At 40.9% G+C, this 22,916-nt stretch overlaps 1 protein-coding gene across 1 annotated transcript in view; it reads left to right on the top strand.

The window, feature by feature from the left end:
• LOC139447053 (RANBP2-like and GRIP domain-containing protein 8) overlaps positions 1–22,188 on the top strand; it is a 42,626-nt gene extending 20,438 nt beyond the window's left edge. The window contains exons 18-34 of the mRNA XM_071228209.1: positions 554–730; positions 1,366–4,877; positions 5,507–5,862; positions 6,538–7,665; positions 10,996–11,181; positions 11,353–11,418; positions 11,982–12,098; positions 13,215–13,376; positions 13,494–13,610; positions 13,925–14,100; positions 14,949–15,021; positions 15,291–15,472; positions 17,222–17,349; positions 17,920–18,049; positions 18,978–19,071; positions 21,046–21,264; positions 21,593–22,188. Coding sequence (XP_071084310.1) covers positions 554–730; positions 1,366–4,877; positions 5,507–5,862; positions 6,538–7,665; positions 10,996–11,181; positions 11,353–11,418; positions 11,982–12,098; positions 13,215–13,376; positions 13,494–13,610; positions 13,925–14,100; positions 14,949–15,021; positions 15,291–15,472; positions 17,222–17,349; positions 17,920–18,049; positions 18,978–19,071; positions 21,046–21,264; positions 21,593–21,606 — 6,837 coding nt within the window. The 3' untranslated portion in view covers positions 21,607–22,188. The remainder of the gene's footprint in view (positions 1–553; positions 731–1,365; positions 4,878–5,506; positions 5,863–6,537; positions 7,666–10,995; positions 11,182–11,352; positions 11,419–11,981; positions 12,099–13,214; positions 13,377–13,493; positions 13,611–13,924; positions 14,101–14,948; positions 15,022–15,290; positions 15,473–17,221; positions 17,350–17,919; positions 18,050–18,977; positions 19,072–21,045; positions 21,265–21,592) is intronic.
• The last annotated feature ends 728 nt before the right edge of the window (positions 22,189–22,916 follow it).

Below are 22,916 nucleotides of genomic sequence, written 5' to 3'. Positions count from 1 at the left end.
AAAAACATTGTTGAAATCACTGATTGCCGTATATATTGTGAGAAATGCTATTTATAAACTGCAGATATACCGTCCATCACAGGATAACGATTGGTGCCCCAACACATATTATGTTTCTTGTTCATTTACACTGCTCATATGCATCACGACAAACGTATTTCGTTCTTGTCCAGAGATCTAGAAATATAATTTGTGTGTTGGACTGTGTTGGATAAATCGTGGACATTCCACTGTATCATTTTATGAAGATGTGAAGACGACATGGCAGGTAGGTTTTTAAACCAAAGACGTACGCGTTTGTTAAAAAGTCTTGGAATCGTTTGGTAGATATTTATATTACCATTAAAACTTACGTCCTTGTTGTCAAACGACCCACGTGGGTGGGTGTTTACATGACGTCACCCGTTTACGCATTAACCAATGAAATGTATGTGTTATCATGACGTCATATTGACCTGTCAGATCACTTGTATAAGCTCCGCCCACTAGAGTGCGGTAGTTACTACCGCAGATGGGGCTTTAATAATGTACAATGTTACGTACTCTTGGACAGGCTGGCCGACACATCAGACCAAGCCCAGAGCACATGGATGCCAAGATCCGTTCCCTGGCCTGCTCCCAAGAGTCCTTGGTCAAGATGGTGCTTGAACGCAATGAGGAGCTGGTCAAGTTCAACAGTCAGCTTGTGGAGGCCCTGAGGGAGAACAGAGAAGTCATCACACAGCTTAAGGTGAAGCTTACAGTTGTGTTGGGATAATTCCCTGTTATTTGGTGTGGCACTTTGACTTATTGTTACAACATATCACATGTTTTAAAAGTTTCGTGTTTATTTGTATGTAATGTCTCACAATGTCTCTCTCACTGTCTACTCAAGAGGGACTTGACGTAATGCTTTGCTAACAATTATTATTGGTAAGCAGCATCCTGTGCTTGTGTAGTCATGCACTAGTGATGTAGAATATTGCTCATGATCTTCACTGCTGGTTTACCTTGCTGCGGCAGGCTAACACCTGGTCAGTCACTCTCTGAACCTTGCGGATATTTATTGGTCAGATGATGTTTTTGCTTGAATGAATACCCATTGGGATCCCAGGTTAGAAAAGATCCCCAGCAACCAATGCTGGTTGACTTGGGTGGTCAAATTAGGTGACTCTGTTGTTTGTGTGCATGGATTGTTGCTCACAATATTGGTCACTGGATTGTCTGATTCAGAAGCGATTATTTACAGGTTGCCATTTTATAGCTGGAATATTGCTGAGTGTGGCGTAAAGGAGCAAACAAACGACTGAAATACTTCTCATAATTTTTCTATATCGGCCTCCTATGCGACATGTTTTTCCAGCAAAGAACAATTCTTGTTTTCAGTCCCAACTTAACTTGAGCCAGAAGTACAACTACTCCAGTCTGTCTACACCTGGACCTCACATGGCCTCACCCTACCATCCACCTTACCCCCCTCCTCAGGGAATGGCTCCTGCTCAGTTTGGATACCAGATGCCTAGTCCAGCAGGCTTACCTGGCTACAGACCTCCATCTCCTCGTTCACGTAGTAGGACCAACCTCATGGGACACACTGGCTTCATGGGCAAGGATGAGTCCAATGTTGTTGAAGGGGATGATGATGATGAGAATCCTTACTTCATTGAAGGAGAGTTCTTTGAGGAAAGTTTAGCCCACCCTCATGGGCAATACTATGTACCAGACTCACACCTTGAATGGCCATATGGAAACAGGGCAGGCATTGAGGGGAGCTCAACGGTAACTTATGCTCCCCAGAACAGACCTCAGATGCCACAAAGTGGCTTCTTTGCCTCTTCTCTGAGGGGACAGTCAATACAGTATGGTCAGTCTAACATTGCTACATCAATGCCCGGTCCAGGATACTTTTCCTCACCCCATGGCCTTACGACAGCATCAGCAATAAACCAGACCCCCTCCCTTTATGCTGCCATCATGGGCAAGGATTCTCCTCATAACATGGGAGCAATACATGCACAGATTCCATCGGGAGCACCAAGTCCTGCTGCTCAGGCTATTCCTCAGTACCTGGGTCAGCCAGCAGCCCAGCCTCAGCATCAGCCTCAGCCTCAGCATCAGCCTCAGCATCAGCATCAGCCTCAGCATCAGCCTCAGCATCAGCATCAGCATCAGCATCAGCCGCAGCCTCAGCCTCAACCTCAACCTCAGCCTCAACCTGCCACAACCCTTGCATCACAGATGGCTCAGAAGCCACTCTTCACATCAGGAAACTTTGGAGCTGGTGTTAAGACTGCTTCAACCCCTCTGACCAAGGCGACAAGTCCCCAGGCTGTCCCTGCTCAACCTCAACCTTTTGGTCAGATGCCACAGGTGCAGGCTCAGAATCTTGTTAACAGGGCTGTGACATCCACTACTTCCCCCAGTGCGTCTACTGCGGAAGTTGTTTGTATTTTCCAAGGAAAAGCAACATACACATCGAAGATTGGTGCCAAGCAGGAAGGTAATGTCAAAGTGTTCTTCTTTGGTGCTGAGAAGGGTGGCCGGGTTAGGATGGAGACTCTATCAACGAATCAGATAATCCTCAACCATGATATTAATACACTGAAGCTGGTGGCAGCCTTCACCCCGCAGTTGGTCACATGGAAGAGACCCCAGCATGATGGGAAGGGAGAGGAGACTGTGAACTTAAACTTTGAAAATGCTGAACTAGCTCAGAAATTAAAGTCAGTCATTCAGAGAATACAGGAAGCAGGGAAGAAATCTGAAGCTTCAACTCCAAAACCAGCTGTGGCAACTTCATCGCCATTCACCATCTCAGGCTCTCAGGCCTTTAAACCAACCACAACACAGACCCCTACAGGATCTTCACCTGCAGTGTTTGGCCAGGCTCAGTCAGGAATGCCTGCATCAGCTGCCCTTGCAGCCCTGTCTGCCAAACAAGGAGAGGAGAAGACTGTCCAATCTGGCGAAACACCTAAGTCATCTTTTGGTGGATTCACATTCAATACTACCCCAGTGATCAAACCTCAGGAAGACAAGTCGAAAACATCACCAACAGTCAAACTGAAGGAAAGTTCACTCAAGGTAACCAGTCCTGGAAGCGAAACGCCTGCAGCAAATCAACCCAAGCCTTTTGCTGGATTTACCTTTACACCAACCAAACCCATAACTCCACAAACACCAGTTGTAGCTGATGCTATGAAGAGAGGAACGGGAGATGGGCCCTCATCTGCTTCAACAGTTAGCTCTGCTTTTACTCTTGGACAAAACACTGGAAGCCCCATGCCCAGTTTTTCTAACATTGCTGCCAACACTTCAGCAACAGGATTCTCTGGATTAAAGACAGGTCAGCACTCGTTTCTGACAACCCCCGTTAAGGGAGATGAGGAGGATAAGGTTGAGGAATATGAACCCAATGTTGACTTCAAGCCTGTTATTGATCTGCCAGACTTAGTGGAGATGAAGACAGGGGAGGAGGATGAAGAGAAGGTATTCGGGGAGAGGGCCAGACTGTTTAGGTTTGATGCTGATACCAATCAGTGGAAGGAAAGGGGCATCGGTGAGGTGAAGATTCTGTTCAATAAGACTGCCAAACGTTACCGAATTCTGATGAGACGTGAGCAAGTTTTGAAGATTTGTGCTAATCACAACATAACCAAAGACATGAAACTGACACCAATGACCAGCTCTGACAGAGCTTGGTGTTGGTCTGCAATGGATTTTGCAGAGGAGGAAATGAAAATGGAAAAGTTGGCCATCAAGTTTAAGACTCCAGAATTGGCTGGTCAGTTCAAAGAATGTTTTGAGAAATCCCAGGATATGATAGAAGACTCGCCAGTGAAACCAGTACCAGAAGCTATTGGAAGCAGTGAAGTAGCTGAGAAAAAAGAGGATCCTAAAGGAAAGAAGTCATTAGCAGACATGTTCAAACCTAAAACTGGAAGCTGGGAATGTGAGGGATGCTACTGTGTGAACAAGGGTGAGCAACTGAAATGTCCAGCATGTAACACAATCAAGCCAGGCGCTGAAGAGGAAGTTAAGAAAGCTGAAGCAACCAAACCTGCACCAGGTATTTCCAGTGGAGGCTTTAAGATTGGTGAAGGAGGATTCCAGATTGGTGGAGCAGCAGGAGGAGGAGGCTTCGGTTTTGGGAAGAAGCAAGAAGGCGGAGGATTTGGTTTGGGCTCTGCAACGTCTGGTGGTGGATTTTCATTTTCTACAAAGCCAACACAAAGTGCTAAAGACTCTCCAAAGGAAACTGCAGTTGATTCAGGGAGAGAGGCTGCTAAAAACATCCTGAAATCAGATGCATCCACGATAGGACCCGGAGGATTTAGTCTTGGAGGAGGTGGATTTAAGTTGGATGGTGTTGGTAGTGATGGATTCAGTTTCTCACCCAAGCCGTCCACTCCAGCAACCCCAGCTAAAAGTGAGCCAGCTGATTCTACCACTGGAGGCCTCTTGGCTGAGATGCTGCAGTCTAATGATCCTCAGCCCACAACAACTGGAGCAGCTCCAGCAGCTACATCTGGGTTTGGTTTTGCTCCCAAATCATCAGGATTCAACTTTGCTTCTGCAGCTGATTCTGCCAAGAAGGATGGATCTGGAGGCTTCCAGTTTAATCTCGGAAAGGTCTCAACTCCAGTGAAGAGCCAAGAAAAGAAAGAAAGCAGCTCCCCATTTCAGTTCACCTTCAGCCTTACCCCATCAAAGACTCCTCAAGCCAAGGCCTCTGTGACGTCCCCCAAATCTCCAGAAGGGGACTACTATGTCAATAAGGATGGAGAGGACTCTCACATCTATTTTGAACCTATTGTGTCTTTACCTGACAAAGTTGATGTGAAGACTGGGGAAGAGGAGGAAATAACCCGTTTTGAACAGAGGGCAAAGCTCTTCAGGTATGTTGATCTTTAGTAACTTCCACCCTGTGGGGATTTCTGGTTAGAACAAGTCCCCAGCAACCTATTCTGGGCGTAAGTGGCTACTTAATGGATAGGGTGATCCGACTCGGTGACTTGGGTGATAGTGTGTCATGGTACCATCACAGTGTTATCCACAATATCAATCACTGGCTTGTCTTGTCCAGACTTGTTTATTAACTGGCTGCCTTCATATAGCTGGAATATTGCTGAGTGGGCAACAGACCAAACTTCAACCAGGAATTGGGAATTATTAGATTATTATCTTCAACTTACTTAATGTTGTATCATGCTCCATGGCATTGTTGGCCTGTTGAAGAAGTTTTGTATGATGGCTTAAACTTTTGCATACTCTATAATCAAGTATACATGTACAGACCACTGCTTACGGGCTTGGTTTGAATGTACCACTCATGACGCAGTTTGTTCAGAAAGGTTTCATGTCTCAGATTTATCATCTGTCGCTGCCTGGGTCCGATGTACGGCTTATGCTGCAGATCAAGTCGTTCTCAAGGTCATTCATGAATGTTCACACAATTCAAGAAGCTATGGTATGGTATGGTATGGTATGAAGCTATCATGCACTTGATGTTTCTTTATATTCTCAGGTTCAGTGAGGGTGAGTGGAAGGAGAGGGGTCTTGGCACAATGAAGATCCTGGAACACAAATCCTCTCACCGCTACCGATTGCTGATGAGGCGAGAACAGATCTACAAAGTCTGCTGCAACCACGTCATCACCCCTGAGCTGGAACTCAAGCCTATGGCCTCAGGTGATGGGAAGTCGTGGGTTTGGTATGCTAAGGACTTCTCAGAAGAGGAAGGCAAGGTGGAACAACTGGCTATCAAGTTTAAGAACAAGGAGATAGCTGACAAATTCAAGAAGGAGTTTGATGCTGGCAAATGTGGTGAAAAACGTGCTTCTGCAGCTGCTACAGAAGATGTGTCAGCCAAGCAGGTTGAAGGTGAGTCTACTGTGATCATTTACTGTTATGTAGGTAATAACACTGTCCTGTAGGATGAGAGCGACTTGATGTGTTTTCCTGAAATTGACTTTTGTTGTTGTTGTTACAACCTTTGTTTACAATGGATTCACTGCGATATATTCCTGGGTAGTTTTGTTCTTTTTCATGTATTTACTGACATAGGTGAAGGTCACCATAGGTCACATTGATCACAACTTGGTCCATTGGTAGGCATTCCTCAAAATTGATGTCATAGCAAATCCATCATGAACCCTTCTTAACTCAAGGTCAAGGGCATTCATTCCAATTATGTTTGAAAACAGATAGTCTTAAGTGTGACATTAAGTTTAAGAGAACTTGATGACTGATTGTAAAGCATTTTGGTCATGTGACTTTGTTTTCACATGGCCACAATCACTCAATTAAGAGATTTTCATCATCAGTAACTTCTCCTTAAACTTTCTTTTGATGAAAATATGTGGTGTCCCGTAACCATTTTACCTGTAAGAAAGTTACAGAAAATAAAATGCCACCCATATGTCACTATTATGTCATTGTGACGTAAGATCTCTTTTAGAGTTAAAGATGTATTTGAAACCTGATTGTATAGAGGGTTAATGTGTACAGGTAAGCTACTATGGTTATTGCTGCAATGATTCCATCTGATCTCTTTAGTTGAAGCTCTGATGACAAGCTCAACCAAGCAGGTTTCTGGTGATAGTGGCAATCCTTATTACAAAGCTGAGCTTGAGAACCTAAGCATAGAGCCCTTACAGACCAGTAGGTCTAGTCAGCCAACAGGGGATGAGGGCAGTCCTTACTATAAGGAAAGACTGGATACATCTGGGGTTGAGGAACATATGTCTTCTGTGAGTGTTCAAGGAATTGGGGACAAAGGAAACCCATATTACAAAGCAGACATTGAGAAAACGAGTGCAGAATCTGTTATGACTAGCACCAGTGTACAAGGAACAGGTGATGGAGGTAACCCGTATTATGTACAGGATCTTGATGACTCTGAGATAGTGGAAGAAATGGCAGCTACAACTGTACATGGTACTGGTGACAGGGGAAATCCATATTATAAATCTGGGCTAGATATATCCAGTGTGGAGTCTTTGATGACCAGTTCCAACATTCAAGGTCAAGGTGACAAGGGCAATCCATATTATAAGGCTGAGCTAGAAAAATCAGGAGTTGAATCCCAGATGACAAGTATAGACATTCAGGGTACTGGAAACAAGGGCAACCCATATTACAAGGCTCAGTTAGAGGAAGCAAGTGTAGAACCCCAGATGGAAGCTGTAAATATACAAGGTACTGGAGACAAAGGCAATCCTTATCATACAGCAAAGTTTGGACAGGCTGCTGTCATAGAATCCATGTCAGCCACCAAGGTTGCACATGGTACTGGTGGTGAGGGCAATCCCTACTACAGCTCTGAACTGGACAGACTTGTGGATGAGTCCCTTCTGTCTAGCGCCAGCTATGAAGAAACAGGTGATGAAGGCAACCCTTACTATTCATCCCAGCTTGACCAGACGGGTGTAGAGCCAGTGATACAGAGCAGTAGCACCCAGAGGACTGGGGGCAAGGGCAACCATTACCACACAGAACACTTGGACAGCTCAGTGGTTGTGGAGACTGTCACATCCATCACAGTCAGTCAGGCCACCGGGGAGGATGGCAACCCTTATTATAGCTCTGAACTGGACGAGTTGATAGATGAACCAAAGATGACATATTCTAGCAGTCAGGGGACTGGTAACCTTGGCAACCCTTACTACTCCTCCAAGCTGAATGGTGAGACCAGTACCCTCCTCCACTTGTAGCTTGGTATCCACACTGCCTCCATACTCATTGTTTGCTTTACAAACTTGCATCCTTCCAGGTTACGTCAAAAGTTTGATATTAGTTTCTCCTACTTAAGTGAAGGTTGTATCATTGTGATATATTATAGTTGATACTGGGTAATTCATACTGAAACAGTGTAAGGTTGGTGCTGTTTACAGTTTTAGACATCAAACTTTTGACATAATCTGTATTCCTCTGTATACTCAAATATTTATCAATGTTTGTTGCTAATAACCTATAACAGAACACCTGACTTTGAACAGACATCTGCAGAAATATTGTATGGTTCAAGGCCTGTCCTGATTCAGCCAGAATTTATGATCTCAATATTTTGGTAAAAAGTGGATCCACATTCGTATAATGGTTGTCACATTCACCTGACCTAGTGACTTGGTTCATTGTGTGTTTTCATACCCGGACTGTGTGGAGCATTGCTCATGATATCAGTCACTGGCGCATTGTTCTGCCTTGACTTGATTAGGTACAGGTTGTGATGACAGACAGCAAACAATCTTGTCCTTCAAATCTCAGCTATACATCAAGTGTTGTTCACTTCCAGGTGTCGTCACTGATTTTCAGTACTAAATCAGTGTAGCTTTCCCTGCTGTTTGACCTTTTGCACCCAGTGCAATCTGTTTCTGTGGAATTATTCTCTGGCCTTGACATTTTATATTAAACATGTTAAAGGTGACACAAATTGGATACCCAGTTCTTTGGCATCATGTATGACGAGATTCTAGTGTCTATTTGAAAATGTAATTGTCTCAGAACACTTTGAATACAGGAAAGTTGCTGTAGAAATGAAAGACTTCACATTTTTGGAATTTCCCATTGTTTACACGGCAATTTTAACGCTAACAAGTTACTGAGATTGTCAAGACTCCCTTAATTCATGACGACTATCATTGCCGACATGTGCTTGAGATTCAGGGCATGAGTGTATGGGAAAACTGGAGCTGGGAAAATTGTTTGGAGACAGCAAGTTGTCTTTGTCTTTTTCAAAAGCATTTGTTTGCTATTAGAGAAAGTTGCACTGGCTCTTTATGTGGTGATATAGAGTGGAATTAACTGCATGAACAAGTCCGTTTTGGTCAGTTTCACAATCAGCTGAGTCGGTATGAAACTAACTGGACCATGTATATGTGGACTATCAATAAATTATCAGCAACCCATACCTTGTTTGTACTTACCACATTAACCCACTACACAAATACAAGAGAAATTGGGGAATTATTTTCAATTTATATACATTATTGACAATACAGAATGTGTGTGTGTGATACTAACAGGACTATGTAAATATGTCTGCCAATAAACCATTAGTCACCCATACCTTGGTTTTACTCACCATATTTTGTTACGAAGATGTCATTTAATTCAGTTTGACAAAAAAATATGTCCCACTTCAAATTCAAGTGAAATGTGTCAGTTATAGTCCATTTACATAATTTGTGCTTGAACAGCTAAAGGGACGCTGATTTTTATTTTCTATTTTATTTGTAATGTTTCTGATTAAGAACAGTTTGTATATTTTCGATACCCATTACAAGAATGTTCCATAAATATTATGTCACTTGTTATATTTCTCACTTTAGATCTGTAATGTTCATGATGATGTTGTTGGTGTGCATTGTGTTGTAAGCACTGGAATTGAAATATTCTTTGGAAGTTTTAACTTTCTGATCTGTACCTTGTTTGTGGAGCCAGTACTTCCTTGAATCAGATGGAAAGTGTCAGCCCCTGTACTTGTATGCTTCCCTGTCTGTCTTTGTGCTACTGACCATAGCCTGATAATAGAACCTAGTATTGATGTCTTTCCCTATTAATTTGCATCTCTTTGTATACCTCATAGCTTCAATTGTTTGATAGGCATTTCTCAGAAGTTGACGAATGACAAAGTTTACACAACATTGTTATGGATAAAAACTCTTTTATTGTACTGTAATAGCGCAGTTCCTGTATAGATACTTATCATCCAAAACTTGCTCCCACAGGAGATATCACTTGGATGAGATCAACACTGTAGATATCGCTGCAATGAAATTACATCACAATGCTTTTCAGACCATTGTGACGTCACTGGTTACCATGACGTCATAATCAAATGCCATCACTAATGGCTCTGCTACTGAAGCTGTTTTCAGTACTTTTTACACTGAAGACACTGCTAATTACTGTCTACAAATTGAAAAAGTTGAAAGAATGATGTTGGATGATAAATAAAATCTCACCCTCGTGTCTTTTGATATCAAATATATCAAAAGTCGTTGGTAAATGTGTCAAAAATCCTCGGCAAGCCTCGGAATTTTTCCACTTTTATCAACTTGTGTTGATATATTTGATATCAAAAGACACTCGGGTGAGATTCTCTATTTATACCATTGCTATCCCAGTATAATAAAGAAGTTGTTATCCTTTATTTTTTGTCTACTTTGTCACCTTATTACTTGTCTTTAATTTTGTTGCCTACCTTGATTTGTTAAAGGTTGATGGATTCCTTTATTGATAGAAATATTGTTTCATGGTGTAACTGGTGTAGAAGCATTCTAGCCAGCATTAAAAACACAATATTGTTATTACGACAATATCAACTTTTGAGCACAAACCTAGCCCTGTTTATGAATTATGGAAATATATGATGGGGATTATTGGAATTGTGTTTTTAATGCTGGATCAGTGTATGTAGCAAAGCATCATTATTTATGCTTTTGGACTTTTGCATCTTTTCCCAATGGGACTAGAATCTGATAATTACTAGTGCTATACACTCGCCCTGTGCAGTTTGCCGGCTGCATGTAGAAAACCACTTGGGTGTTGGTGTAGTGGTTCCCACTGTGGGAACCAGGCCACTAGGTCTGGTGCTCACACCTGTACTACATATTAAATGTGATGTTTCGAAGTAGTGGCACCTGCCTCCACATTTTACTTTTCTAAGATATGCCCCTCCAGAAGTGGCACTGTGTGAAGTTGTTTATTGGATTATGAATAGTCACAAGTAATTACGGATTGTTGCTATTTTATTTTGGTTAATGTTACCTTCAGAAAAAACAGCAACTTCCAACTAATTTAGTCATGAAATAGACTTCAAGGTACGTTTATATAGGAGGAGAAGTAACCTTTGGACTTTTTGTGAAAAAGGAAAAAAAACCCCACCATTTTTCATTTTTGACCCTACAGTTCTGAAAAACTGATTTCACCAACTGATTTATAAAAGGCACTTTATCCTTGAGATGCCCGCTCTCCTTCCTTGTTTCTGACACTTGGTTCTGTGTCCTTTAGATACTTCAGGTGTGGAGTTCCTGTATGTGGAGGAGGCTACTGAGGAACAGAAGGCCAGAGCCAGGAAGTACCTGTTGCCCGAGTCCTTCTACCTCTATGAAAACAAACCCCCTTGTCCAGGCTGTATTGGCTGTGAGGACTATGACCCCAGTAAAGTCAGCGTGCCCAGCAAGGTCAAAGCCAAATGTGAGTATTATTAACACTCATGAGGTTAAGTCTAAAAGGACAAAACTATGGTTCTCTAACAAGAATATAGAATAAGTGTAATATTAGGCTAGCTTCTTTTTTTCTGAAATCTCACATTGGTAATTTAATTTCTTTATTCCAAAGTTTATTTAGGTTCATTTTTCATTACAGCAAAATCTGAGGAGACAAGTCCTGCACCAACAAGAGCGTCAGTTCAAGTTTCAAGCAGTGCTGGTTGTAAGTGATTTTGGTTTATAGTATTTACACTTCCATGAAGTAATCAGTATTGATAGTCCTCTGGAGCTTTGTTGAGGTATCAATATTAGTGTCAGAATTAAGCATGCAAGTCAGTGGGTCTTTGTCATAACATCATGTTAATACAACAATATAGAGACCTCAGGGCCCCAGTTTAATTCTAACACTGAATATCCAACCATTGTGAAACTGATACCAGATAGGATTTGAGGGCAGTAAGTAATGAGAGTAATTGGATGGTGACAGGGAAGAGCTTCTGTTACATGCTCCTATTTTATGTTCCTTTAATTCACAAATATCCCTGGGGTGATTCCTGGGTGGAATTCCCCAGCAATCTATGCTGGTCATGAGAGGCAACTTAAAGGAGTGGGTGGTCAGACTCTTTGACTTGGTGTTAACGGCATGGATTGTTGCTCACAATATCAATAACTGGATTGTCATGGCCCAAATTTGATTTTTTACTGGCTGCCACTATGTAGCCTCAATATTACGTAGAGCAGCGTTAAACACCAAAGGCGAGGATGTTTGCATTAATGACTTATCAGGTGTTGCAGGCAGTACTGGTGCCAGTGAAGGGTTCTGCATGTTCGGTCAGGCTTCAGGGATGTCCTTCTCTACCCTAGCTGCACAGGGAGATGCAGTTGGTTATGCTTTCAAGAAAGGCAAGTAGACAGTTACCATCATCAGTCCTAGAATTGGTTGCAGCCTTTTCAACCCCAAATGTAATTCCCAGCATTATTCTGCTGAATTCCGAAGATTCCGGGGTAGAATAGGTCTTCAGCAACCCATGCTTGCCCTAAAAGGTGACTATGCTTGTCGTAAAAGGCGATTAACGGGATGGGGTGGTCAGGCTCGCTGACTTGGTTGATGCATGTTATCGATCCCAATTGTGTGGATCGATGCTCATGATATCAATCACTGGATTGTCTGGTCCCGACTCGATTATTTACAGACTGCCATCATATAGCTGGAATATTGCTGAGTGCGGCGTTAAACAACAAACCAAACCCTAAAATCAAATGTAATTCCCAGTATTATTCTGCCCTAAGTCTGAAGCAAATGTCTAAATTTCCCAAATTGGAATTAGGATGCTCTTAATTGATGTAATATATAGTAGCATCTAGATTCTAATGTGATCACTTGGTCAAGTGTATTTCACTCATATCAGGATCAATAAAGAGGAAGTGGCTTAATGCTTGAATTGATATTCAATATGAATAGACCTTTAAATTGAAGGAGAAACTATGGTTCTCCAACAAGAATGTTACATGCTCCTATTTTATGTTCCTTTAATTCACAAATATCCCTGTGGTGATTCCTGGGTGGAATTCCCCAGCAAGCTATTCTGGTCATGAGAGGCAACTTAACGGAGTGGGTGGTCAGACTCGTTGACTTGATGTTAACGGCCTTGATTGTTGCTCACAATATCAATCACTGGATTGTCATGGTCCAGATTTGATGGTTTACAGGCTGCCATCATGTAGCCTCAATATTACATAGAGCAGCGTTAAACACCAAAGGCATAAATGACTTATTGACCTTATTGACTAAGCTTAATCCTTAGTTCACAGTATTGAATGTAATGTTGATATACAATGTTAAAAAACCTCTTAATTGAAGAAGAATGGTACCTTAAAAACAATATCACAATTTTGAACAAACTAAGTTCTTTCTCCATTTTGCTTGCTAGGTACCCTTTGTTTGGAGTCTTAGTTAAGTCCCTTCCCAGGTTATTGAGCATAGCGCTTGGCCTGACATTCTATGTTTTTCTCTGGCAGATGAGAACCGACCATTCCAGTGGTCAGGAGCAGGTCAGCAGATCTTTGGGACTTCTCCAGGAGGCAACAGGACCAATGTTGATGATGATGATGTTGTGCAGAGTGATGACATTGACTTTAAGCCCATCATTGACCTTCCAGAACTAGTTGAAGTCAAAACAGGTGAGTTCAAGGCCAAATTGTGCTTTCCTGTTCATATTATGTCTTTTTTGTGAGTTATTGTTTTGTTGTTGGCATAGTTTGTCTGCATATGTGATGTGGATGTAAATGTCCTTGCAGGGGAAGAAGGTTGGGAGGTGGTGTACTGCCAGAGATCGAAGCTGTTCCGATTTGTGCGGGATTCCAACCAATGGAAGGAGAGAGCTGTGGGAGACATGAAGATCCTCAAACAAGATGGTGAGTCTGGCATCTCGGGTAGTGGCATATTTCATCTAGATTCTTACCTACAGGCCACCATCATATAGCTTGAAACAACCAACAGACAACCTTTTGATATGATAAACATGCTTGTCATAAGCATGATGAGGGCAGGGTTCCAAGTTTAGTCTACTGTTCCACTGAAACTAGTCCAAGAACCGTACTGTAATATTAAACAACAGTAGACTCTTTGAAAATGTGTTGTTCAGTTCTTCTGTCTCAACAATGTTTTTAGATCAATAACATGATAAAACCTTTATATATGTTTTCCATTCTGCTTTCTGTCCTTGTAGATAAATACCGATTGCTGATGAGGCGAGATCAAGTACACAAAGTAGCATGTAATCATCTGATAGCTGGCAATATGACCCTGTCTCCCATGGCAACGTCAGAGACAGCCTGGTGCTGGACTGCTCAAGACTATGCTGAGAACGAGGCCAAGGTTGAACAGTTTGCCCTCAGGTTCAAGGTCAGTCACCACTGAAATAACAGACATGTCTTTGGCAGCATTACATTTTGAGACGTCAATTTGCATCTACATTTCAGTTAAGAAAGGATTCAAACTTTTGGGGGTGGAGGGATGATCTATCCTCAGGATTTACCAACAAAATTAATTTGTATGCTGCACAAGTTGGATTAAATTGTTTGGCTCCTCTATGAACGGAAAGAAATGCGTGTTTTGAAGTAATGGAAAACAAATCCTGTCTGGGCTCTTGCTAGAATATACAATGATGGGTTTGTAAGTAAAGCACTATAGATAATTATTTCTTGTACATCCATTGTTTATCATCCCTTTTTGAAAAAACTAGGGGATATAACGAACAACATGTCTGTCTGTCTGTCATCCATCAGTTTTCCGTTTCTTGAGCTGAACTCCTAAACCGTTGAATATTTCTTGTCGAAACTTGCTATGCAGGTCAGTCTAGTAGTGTACTGGTACCGTTTGATGATTTGGGAGCTTCAATTATTTGTTTTTCACAAGTTGGACTTATACTGTAAATGAGAATAGTGCTCATTTCCGGTGCAGAACTCCCAAACCATTGGATATTTCCAGATGGAACTTGCTTTACAGACCAGTATAGTTGTGAACTGGTGCCTTTTGATAATTTGGGATATTGAAAAATACTGAACAAAAATGTATTTTTTCTTCACAGAACTGAAGGTAACCAATGGCAATGTATCAAAAGTGGGGCATAAGTAGCAAAACTCCATTTCTGAATTGCACCAGAATGGTGAAGATTTGTCGTCTCCTGATGGTTCTTGTTTAGGATGGACTGTGTATGTCGTCATCTCATGTGAGTGAGTCTTGTGTTGCAGACAGAGGAGCTGGCCAGACAGTTCAAGAAGAAGTTTGAGGAGGTTCAGGAGCTAGTCAGGGCAACGGAATCTGGTAAGGCTTTGTGTCAGGGTGCTACCTCTTACCCATTGAACCAAAGTAATTAAATCTAAACCTTCTGGATGATCATTTTTCATGGCTGTTTATCATTTTCTCAGTCGTATAGAATGGTGTTATTCTTGTTCAACCAAAGAATAATACTTATAGTGTATTTGTGTCATTTGATCTTATAAGATTCTTAATAAACCAAACTCACTGTGACCATTTTTCTGCACCCTTGAATAAAACAGTCTATCTGTCACCTGAAGAATTGTCTAAAACAGGAACTGATGCTGTACTTCCAGCATCTCCAGCCAAGAATACCAACAACTCGGCAAATGTGTCCAAAAGCCAGGACGTCTCTGTGACAGAGGAGGAGGAGGAAGAAGATGACGATTCTGAGGAAGAAAGCATCATGTTTGAGAAGAGAGCTACGTTGACTTATTTTGAAAATGATGAGTGGAAGGTAAGATATTGATGCTTTTTTTAATGTGTCGCACAGTATTGCAGTGATGTAGAGTCAGTCAGATCACTTGTCAAAATGGTTTGCTGCTCTAAGATGGCATTAACGACACTGGCACGATGCGATCATGCGTTGACGTCCATGAGGAAGAAGTCCAGTCCGATTGCTCCAGCATACAGTCTTATTTACACATCCAAAATGTCATCCCTGAAGCGCACACCTGTCATGAAGCTTCACTGTAGGACATGGAGATCGGTTCTTCCAGCTCTGCTGATCCTACCCCAAATTATGATTGAGCCTCCTCCATAGCGGTCATGTTTGACTACGTTGGAATCCAAATCTTTCTCCTTATCTACACCACACTCAGGCATGACGATCTTTGAAGTCAAGACAGTATCTTGATTCATCAGTAAATGGTACTGAAGCCCAGTCCTGGTTTGTCACTTCAGGTGATCTTCAGCCCGGTCCAAATGTGCCTGCCTGTCTGATACATTCCCTCCGTTACTGGTGTTATGCAGGTCATTTCTGAGTGTGGTGGCAGACACAAAATGATGATGTCTAGCTGCAATCAGGAGACAACTGACTTCCTGCTGTGTGGTGGAACGCTGTCTACCGCCTGCAAGTCCCTGATGCAAACATCTGGTATTGATTCCATGTATCTGCCTAATTCTTCGTTCCTCAAACGACGTCTTTGACGTGGAGTGAGCATAAGTGCATTCAGTTGTTGCAGTCCTCGGTAGCAAATGTTGGTGTGCTCTCTGATAATGATGTGCAACGATTCTTTCATGATACCTCAAAACATAGGGTTTTCAAGCACCTTATGCACATGAATGCATGCCTCTGTCCGTTCATCGAATTTGAGGTCTTACAGGGGTTACCCAATCACTGTAACCGGGGTATTCAAATCTTTATTTGTTGGATGATTTTTTGATATCATCAAAACTTGATCCTTAGCAAACTTTTTGTAGTATAGATCCTTATAAGACATAGCAGCAATCAGTAACAGTCAAAAATCAACAGCTGAGTGAGTGGTACATTATTTAGTCAGTCTACAAAGTGCCACTATCATCTCAAGCTTGTTAATTTCCTGCTTCGATGTTTTGTTTGTTTGTTTGTTGTTTAATGCTGCACTCAGCAATATTCCAGCTATATGATGGTGGTCTGTAAATAATCGAGTCCGGACCAGATAATCCAGGGTTTAACATCATGAGCATTTATCTAGGCAATTGGGATATGATGACTTGAATCAAAACCAAGTCTGAGCCTGACCACCCGATCCCATTAGTTGCCCTTTACGACAAGCATAGTCGCCTTTTACGGCAAGCATGGGTTGCTGAAGAACTACTCTACCCCACCTGCTTTGATAAGCACTTTATGATATACTAGTAAGCAGGAAGTTACTGCGATGTTGGGGGTGAAAGGAAAGGTGATACATATGCACGTATCAAGGAGAATTCCTCCCCGCTATGTGAGATGCTTGTTTGTGCTTCTCAAAACTGTTAATGTGGCAAACTGCGAGATACATGTACACAGTTCTATAGTTCAAGATAGTCGAAGATAACTCTTTTTTTATCCTGAAATTATATAAATGGACAAATATATAGTTATTGAGATAGCTTAAAGCTGCTTAAAACCATACTAACATACTCATTCACTAACATACCTGTCACACAAGGGTTTCACAAATTCATTCACAAGTTGATATAACATGTTATTTGGAGTTGTTTTGAACGAGAATGGTCTTCTTTCTAGAAACTTGGAATGGGCAACTTGAAGATTCTGTACAATGATGACCTGAACGGAAACCAGATTGACATGGAGACAGATGACAAACAAAAAATCTGCAACCATGTCATTTGTCGCGAACACTCAATAAAACTGTAAGTCCGATAAAAATACTTCACCTTGAAAATGTATCTGCAGAATAATGACAGTAAAAAATGTGTGATTGCGTGCATGCTTGTCAGGGCTTATGTCGGGACCCGTAGAGCTAGCCCATGGAGATACCATGCCACAGTTTAACATGGATACCTCACTCACACACAGTATGCTGACCAGTCCTTGTTTTATCTTAATGCCGACCATCAGACAGGGTAACGAGTAGAACAACCGTTTCACGTCTTTAACTATGATGAGGCCAGGGATTCAACCACGACCTTCCACTTTTCGGACAGAATCACTACCCACTAGACCACAGAGGCGGTTGAAAAGGGGATTGGGAGGGGAAACATCATATTAGTGTATGTACAGTATTTGGGAATTCTCCTTTCTGCTGAGAAGATCATGGCAACTCCTACACTGTAACCGTCAAGTTGCTAAAACCCTTAGCCTCTTTAGGTTTGGCTAGATACCTACACTACTGACACCTGGCTTTTCATGTCACTCACCTGTGAAATGTCACCGATATTGCACACCTGATGTCATCACTCTATGATTGTTTATATTTCCAGAGAGAATCAGAAGAGAGCCTGTATGTGGAGTGCCCAAGACTTCTCAACAGACGAGCCAGTCAGGAGGGACTTTAAGGCAGCTTTCAGCTCAGTAGCTGCTGCAGAGGAGTTTGCTAAATCTTTTATGGAGGTAAGACATGCTTGTTGTAGTTCAAAATATCTTACCCATTCCCATTGCTAGCTCACCTTACTGAACGTCCACCCACTTTAGTTATGGTATTAAAGAAATATGTCCCTGATTTTTTGTGGTGATATGTTGAACCTTGAACTTAATTTGACCTTTGCACTTAGTCCACACAGAAAGCGGAAACGTTTTGTGGCCATTATTCAGCCATATTTGTTCAAAAGACAACAAAATTTGGTCAATGTGTATTTAGTGGAGGGTTTGACACATATGTTCTCTTTTAGACAATATTTTACATTTTACCTTGATTTGACAGTTCTTAAAATCTCTCAAAGGCATATTTGCTCTGTAAATTCCTCCTCTGAAATTGAAAGACTGAGGAAGCTGAACTTTGACATGGACACATATATTTTAAGTGCCTGACTTTGTTGACATATACTTTTGACTACATATTCAGGTGAGGTACAGTGCTCGTGACAGCAGTTTCTTTGAAAGTGACATTACTGATTATGAATAACTTTATTGGTGACATTAAAATTGAATTGATGATTGGAAGTGTATATAAATGTATATATGTATAAACTTTATGGATGCAGAAGAACATTAATGTGTGTGTAGACTGAATATATTTTAGACCCGTGAAGATCTGGGGTAGAATAGGTCTTTTGCAACTTATGCTTGCCGTAAAAGGTGACTAACAGGATTGGGTGGTCTGGCTCGCTGACTTGGTTGATGCATATCATCGTATTCCAGTTGAATGGAACGATGCTCATGTTGTCAGTTTATGGATTGTCTGGTCGCCGTCATATAACTGGAATATTGCTGAGTGCGACGTTAAACAACAAAGAAACAAACAAGCAAACAAATGTATATCTTAAATTATATAGGTTTTAGTGTTGAAAGAACTGACAATGTTTTGTTGTTGTGGTTTTAGGGTGTGAGCTTAGCCCGAGATTCTGAGTTGTCAGAGAAGATTTCACATGAAATGGATACACCGGTTATATTTTCTCACGGTGATGCTACCGGAGGTAAGTCTCAACAGAAAATATTATGACCTGTTGGTCAAAGTGGGCAACAACATGTGTGATCTAACTGTGTTTTGTACAGCATAATGTGACAAGCTTCACCATATAGAAACAGTTACTTCCAAAGAAACTTTCTCCAAATCTTGAAGAAAATGTCTTTTGTTAGTTTTTAGTTGATCAAGATGAGTTAGACATACATTGATCAATTTACTTACTGATGTGTGTATGTTGACCACCAGCTGTGTTCATAGGAGGAATCGTGCGTTTCAACTCCAGAAACAGATGTTCACTTACACAGCACCTTCAACTCATTAGCTGCACAACTTGAACTTGCATTGCATGACTTGAACTTAGATTGCATGGAGGGTCTGATTTTGTGGGCGGTGTGCTGCTGCATTTCACTATATACTAACATGCATTTGTGAGTGAGTGAAGAGATTGATGTGGATAGTGAGAGATTAATTTTGCAACAGACACTAAACTGAGTGTAATGAATCATTGTCATGCTGAATGTCTGACCTAAGGAGCTGTGTATCTTCCTTTGATGTTGTGATCATGGACACAGTGGAATAGCTTTGAACCCAGTGCCCAATTCTTGTTACAAAAGGCAACAAAATTTGTGGTCTGCATCATTAAATAGTTTTTAATGCAAGGCTGAATAACTAGGCATGACTGAGTTTTGTCCCTTAGCTCCATCCAGATCAGCTGATCAAAGGTTCGATTTGGTTATGACCCTTGGCAAGTTGGAATTCCATTGTGTTTATCTCAATTCAATAGTTTTCTTGGAAAGACTCCGAGGTTTAAAAGCTTTAGAAATTACTGGCTAATCAATCTTTTTTGTCACCCTTGAATGACATGTCTGGTTAACACCCTACAAGTGGCCGAGGCAATTATCTAAGACTTAGCTAACACGCCAAGATATATGCAATGTTCTTTTCAAGCAGCCATAAACCCAACTCACTAACAACAGAAACAGGTTGATGTAGAATCTCATTCTCTCACTCATTCATGTTAATTGTGTGTTTTGTGGTGGTGGTAAGCCCTTTACTTTGAAATACTAATTTCTTTCCTTTCTACTTGAATATTTGTTCAGGATTATGGGTTGTTTTGATACATGATCAAATTAGAGGTGTAACGATATGAAGGGGTCACGATACGATACATATCCCAATACTATGGATGCGATACGATTCATATCCCGATACAGCACTTTTGTTTCAAAAGAAGATATTCTTTTTTTTGCAGGTGAATCACATACATGAATCATGTTTAAAATTTCAGAGATTAAAATGGAGTGATGTAGGATAGAAACATATAGGCCAGAGGGCACTGTAAATGTTGTGCCAAATATAGCCAAACGGGGAAATACTAGAGAATCTGCATTAGCTGGTTGTTGAACAGCCATGTGTGTTTTTTGCAAATATAACTTGTAAGGTAATGTATAGTATGTATGGTGATAGAGGGTTTGAAAATCGATGAATTGTTTCGTGGGCCTCGTATCGTGAGACAATACTGTATTGCCGTATCATTACACCACTAGATCAAATGAGCAATAGCATTTAGTAACTTAAATGACCACTCATTTAAGACTTTCATTCTACATTCTTTTCATCCTGTATCTGTATTACTATCATGACGAAATAACATAGTAATAATAGAACGTGTGTAGTGATTAATAGCCATATGACCCTATGCTATCTTTAACCTGTCATCGCAGGGCATGAGATCCCCATTGATGGAAGCATACTTTTATCCCCTGTGGATGCTGCTTGAGACCTCCCTCCCTTGCTTGCTTTGTGTCTCCTCATATCCCCGCTTCTTGTGTTTCAGTGGGACGGAAATTCATGCTCCAGTTGTTCAATATGTTTGTATACATAGCATTAGCTGTCACTAGCCCTAGCACTGTTTCTGGACTTGAATTGAATGATTCTCCTGATTTGAATTTGTACTTATCCCCAATTCCTGCCCAACGACCAGGTCAAACCCGAATCCTTGTTAGCCAATCTGAAGCAAGCTCTGCAACCTCTATGGGTGGCAGTAGCCAATGTGAGACGAGGATACAGCCAGGTGAAAGTGAGGGCAGCCAATCAGCAGCCTCATCACAAACAGGGGAGGGTGTGTCAGCCACTGATGCTTCCTCAGTTGTTTCATGTTCGCCTGAGCTGTCTGCTCTCTTAAGTTCATTCTTAGAGGAAGGTAATTAAATGTGTTGCCTTACAATGACTAAACTTTTGAAAGGAACATTCCGTAAATGCCTTTCTATTCCACCAAGTACTGAAAGATCTGCATTTGAAGGTTATTGACGTTTACAAAATATTCTATCTGTAACTGTTGACGGCTTGTTTACTTAAGCTTACTGCTTAATACTGATGCCCCTTATATGCAAACCAAGCAGTAGCCATGCAATGTGAATAAATGATTACAAGAGGTTTAATTTGACAGATTTTTCTACTGAAAAAGAAATATCTTATTAAAATAACATTAACCCAGATATATTAACTAATCAATGTTTTAATGTTTTCAGACCAGAAAAGATGAAGAAAATGAAGGATTAGGCAAATTGAAATATATGTGTGTGCAAAGTGGAAGAGTAATTCTGGACAATAAATGAAAGGTTTTGTTGCCACCTGACAGACCTGGTGAACAAATTGTTTTTTAGTTGCTTGGCAACCCCATGTCCATACTAAGTTGCCATGCAGTAATGACATCACAAATCATGAAATTTGGTGCCTGTGTCCATACATGTGTGCGGAATATTTTGAACCTGAAGTTGCAGGCATTTTGCCCTTGCTGTACATGATGAAAAAGGCAAAATATTTAAAGATTATTGTCTCACAGTGTTATTACATCAGTGTCATTAATATGAACAATTAGATTAGCAAGATGGTATTATTTCCAAGGATTCCTTTGTCATCTTTTATAGAAGTGCATTTCATGTTTCATCAAAATGACATAGTGCTAATTCAAGAATGGTAGATCTAGCTAAGCTTCTGAATTTCACACATCATACAAGTAATTCATGGAATTTTCTGTTGTAAATATCAGGTCAGCATCCTCATCAACATTCATCCAACATATGTATTGCTTGAAAGAACATTGTTGTAAATACATGAATAAATATCCCTGTTGTTACTGTTTACTGAATCATATTTTGTTATTCTATTATGCAAAGTAGAAACGCGTGTGCAAGTGACAGGTTTATTTGTATTGCAGACCTTTGGCCCAAAGTACTGCGCAGATATACAAATCATTTACAGTGGGTTGATATTCATTATGATACACAAATAACACACGTTTATGGGCACATTTCATGTCCCAATAGTTATATATGTAAATTCCATTTAGGTGTAAGACATATCTCTACTAGGATAGGTATAATCAAGTGGTATAAAGTTTTCTTTGCTTGACATGATGGGGACATACAAGGAGTAAATGGAACCAGTCTTCAGTACAATTGCCATTACAATGTGTGCATAACAACATTTTCGGATCAATTTGCATCTTAAATCGTTTCATCTTATCGGACTGCAACGGAACCTACAAAATAATCGCAATGAATCCTTACAATTAAATAATTCAGTTTTACATATTTTTTCAACTTCTAGGACACCTATGACCACTAAACAAATTCAAAAAGGAAGATCTTGAAATCTTATCATGCCAATTCTGAAACGATATAGTAGTATAGGTAATGGGGCTTCTGGCTCTCTTCCACTGGAGCCAGATTTATATACCTATACCACTACTACGGAGGGATTTTTTTATGTCAAGAGGGTGTCTTTTTCTTCTTTGGCACCCCCAATTTCAGCACCCCCTACAATATTTTTTCCACTAGAGCAATAGGATTC

Source organism: Haliotis cracherodii, unplaced genomic scaffold (assembly GCF_022045235.1).
Source record: "Haliotis cracherodii isolate W230 unplaced genomic scaffold, xgHalCrac1.p SCAF_7, whole genome shotgun sequence".
NCBI lineage: Eukaryota > Metazoa > Mollusca > Gastropoda > Lepetellida > Haliotidae > Haliotis > Haliotis cracherodii.
Note: the sequence above shows the minus strand (reverse complement) of the source record. Positions and strands in the feature narration are given on the sequence as shown.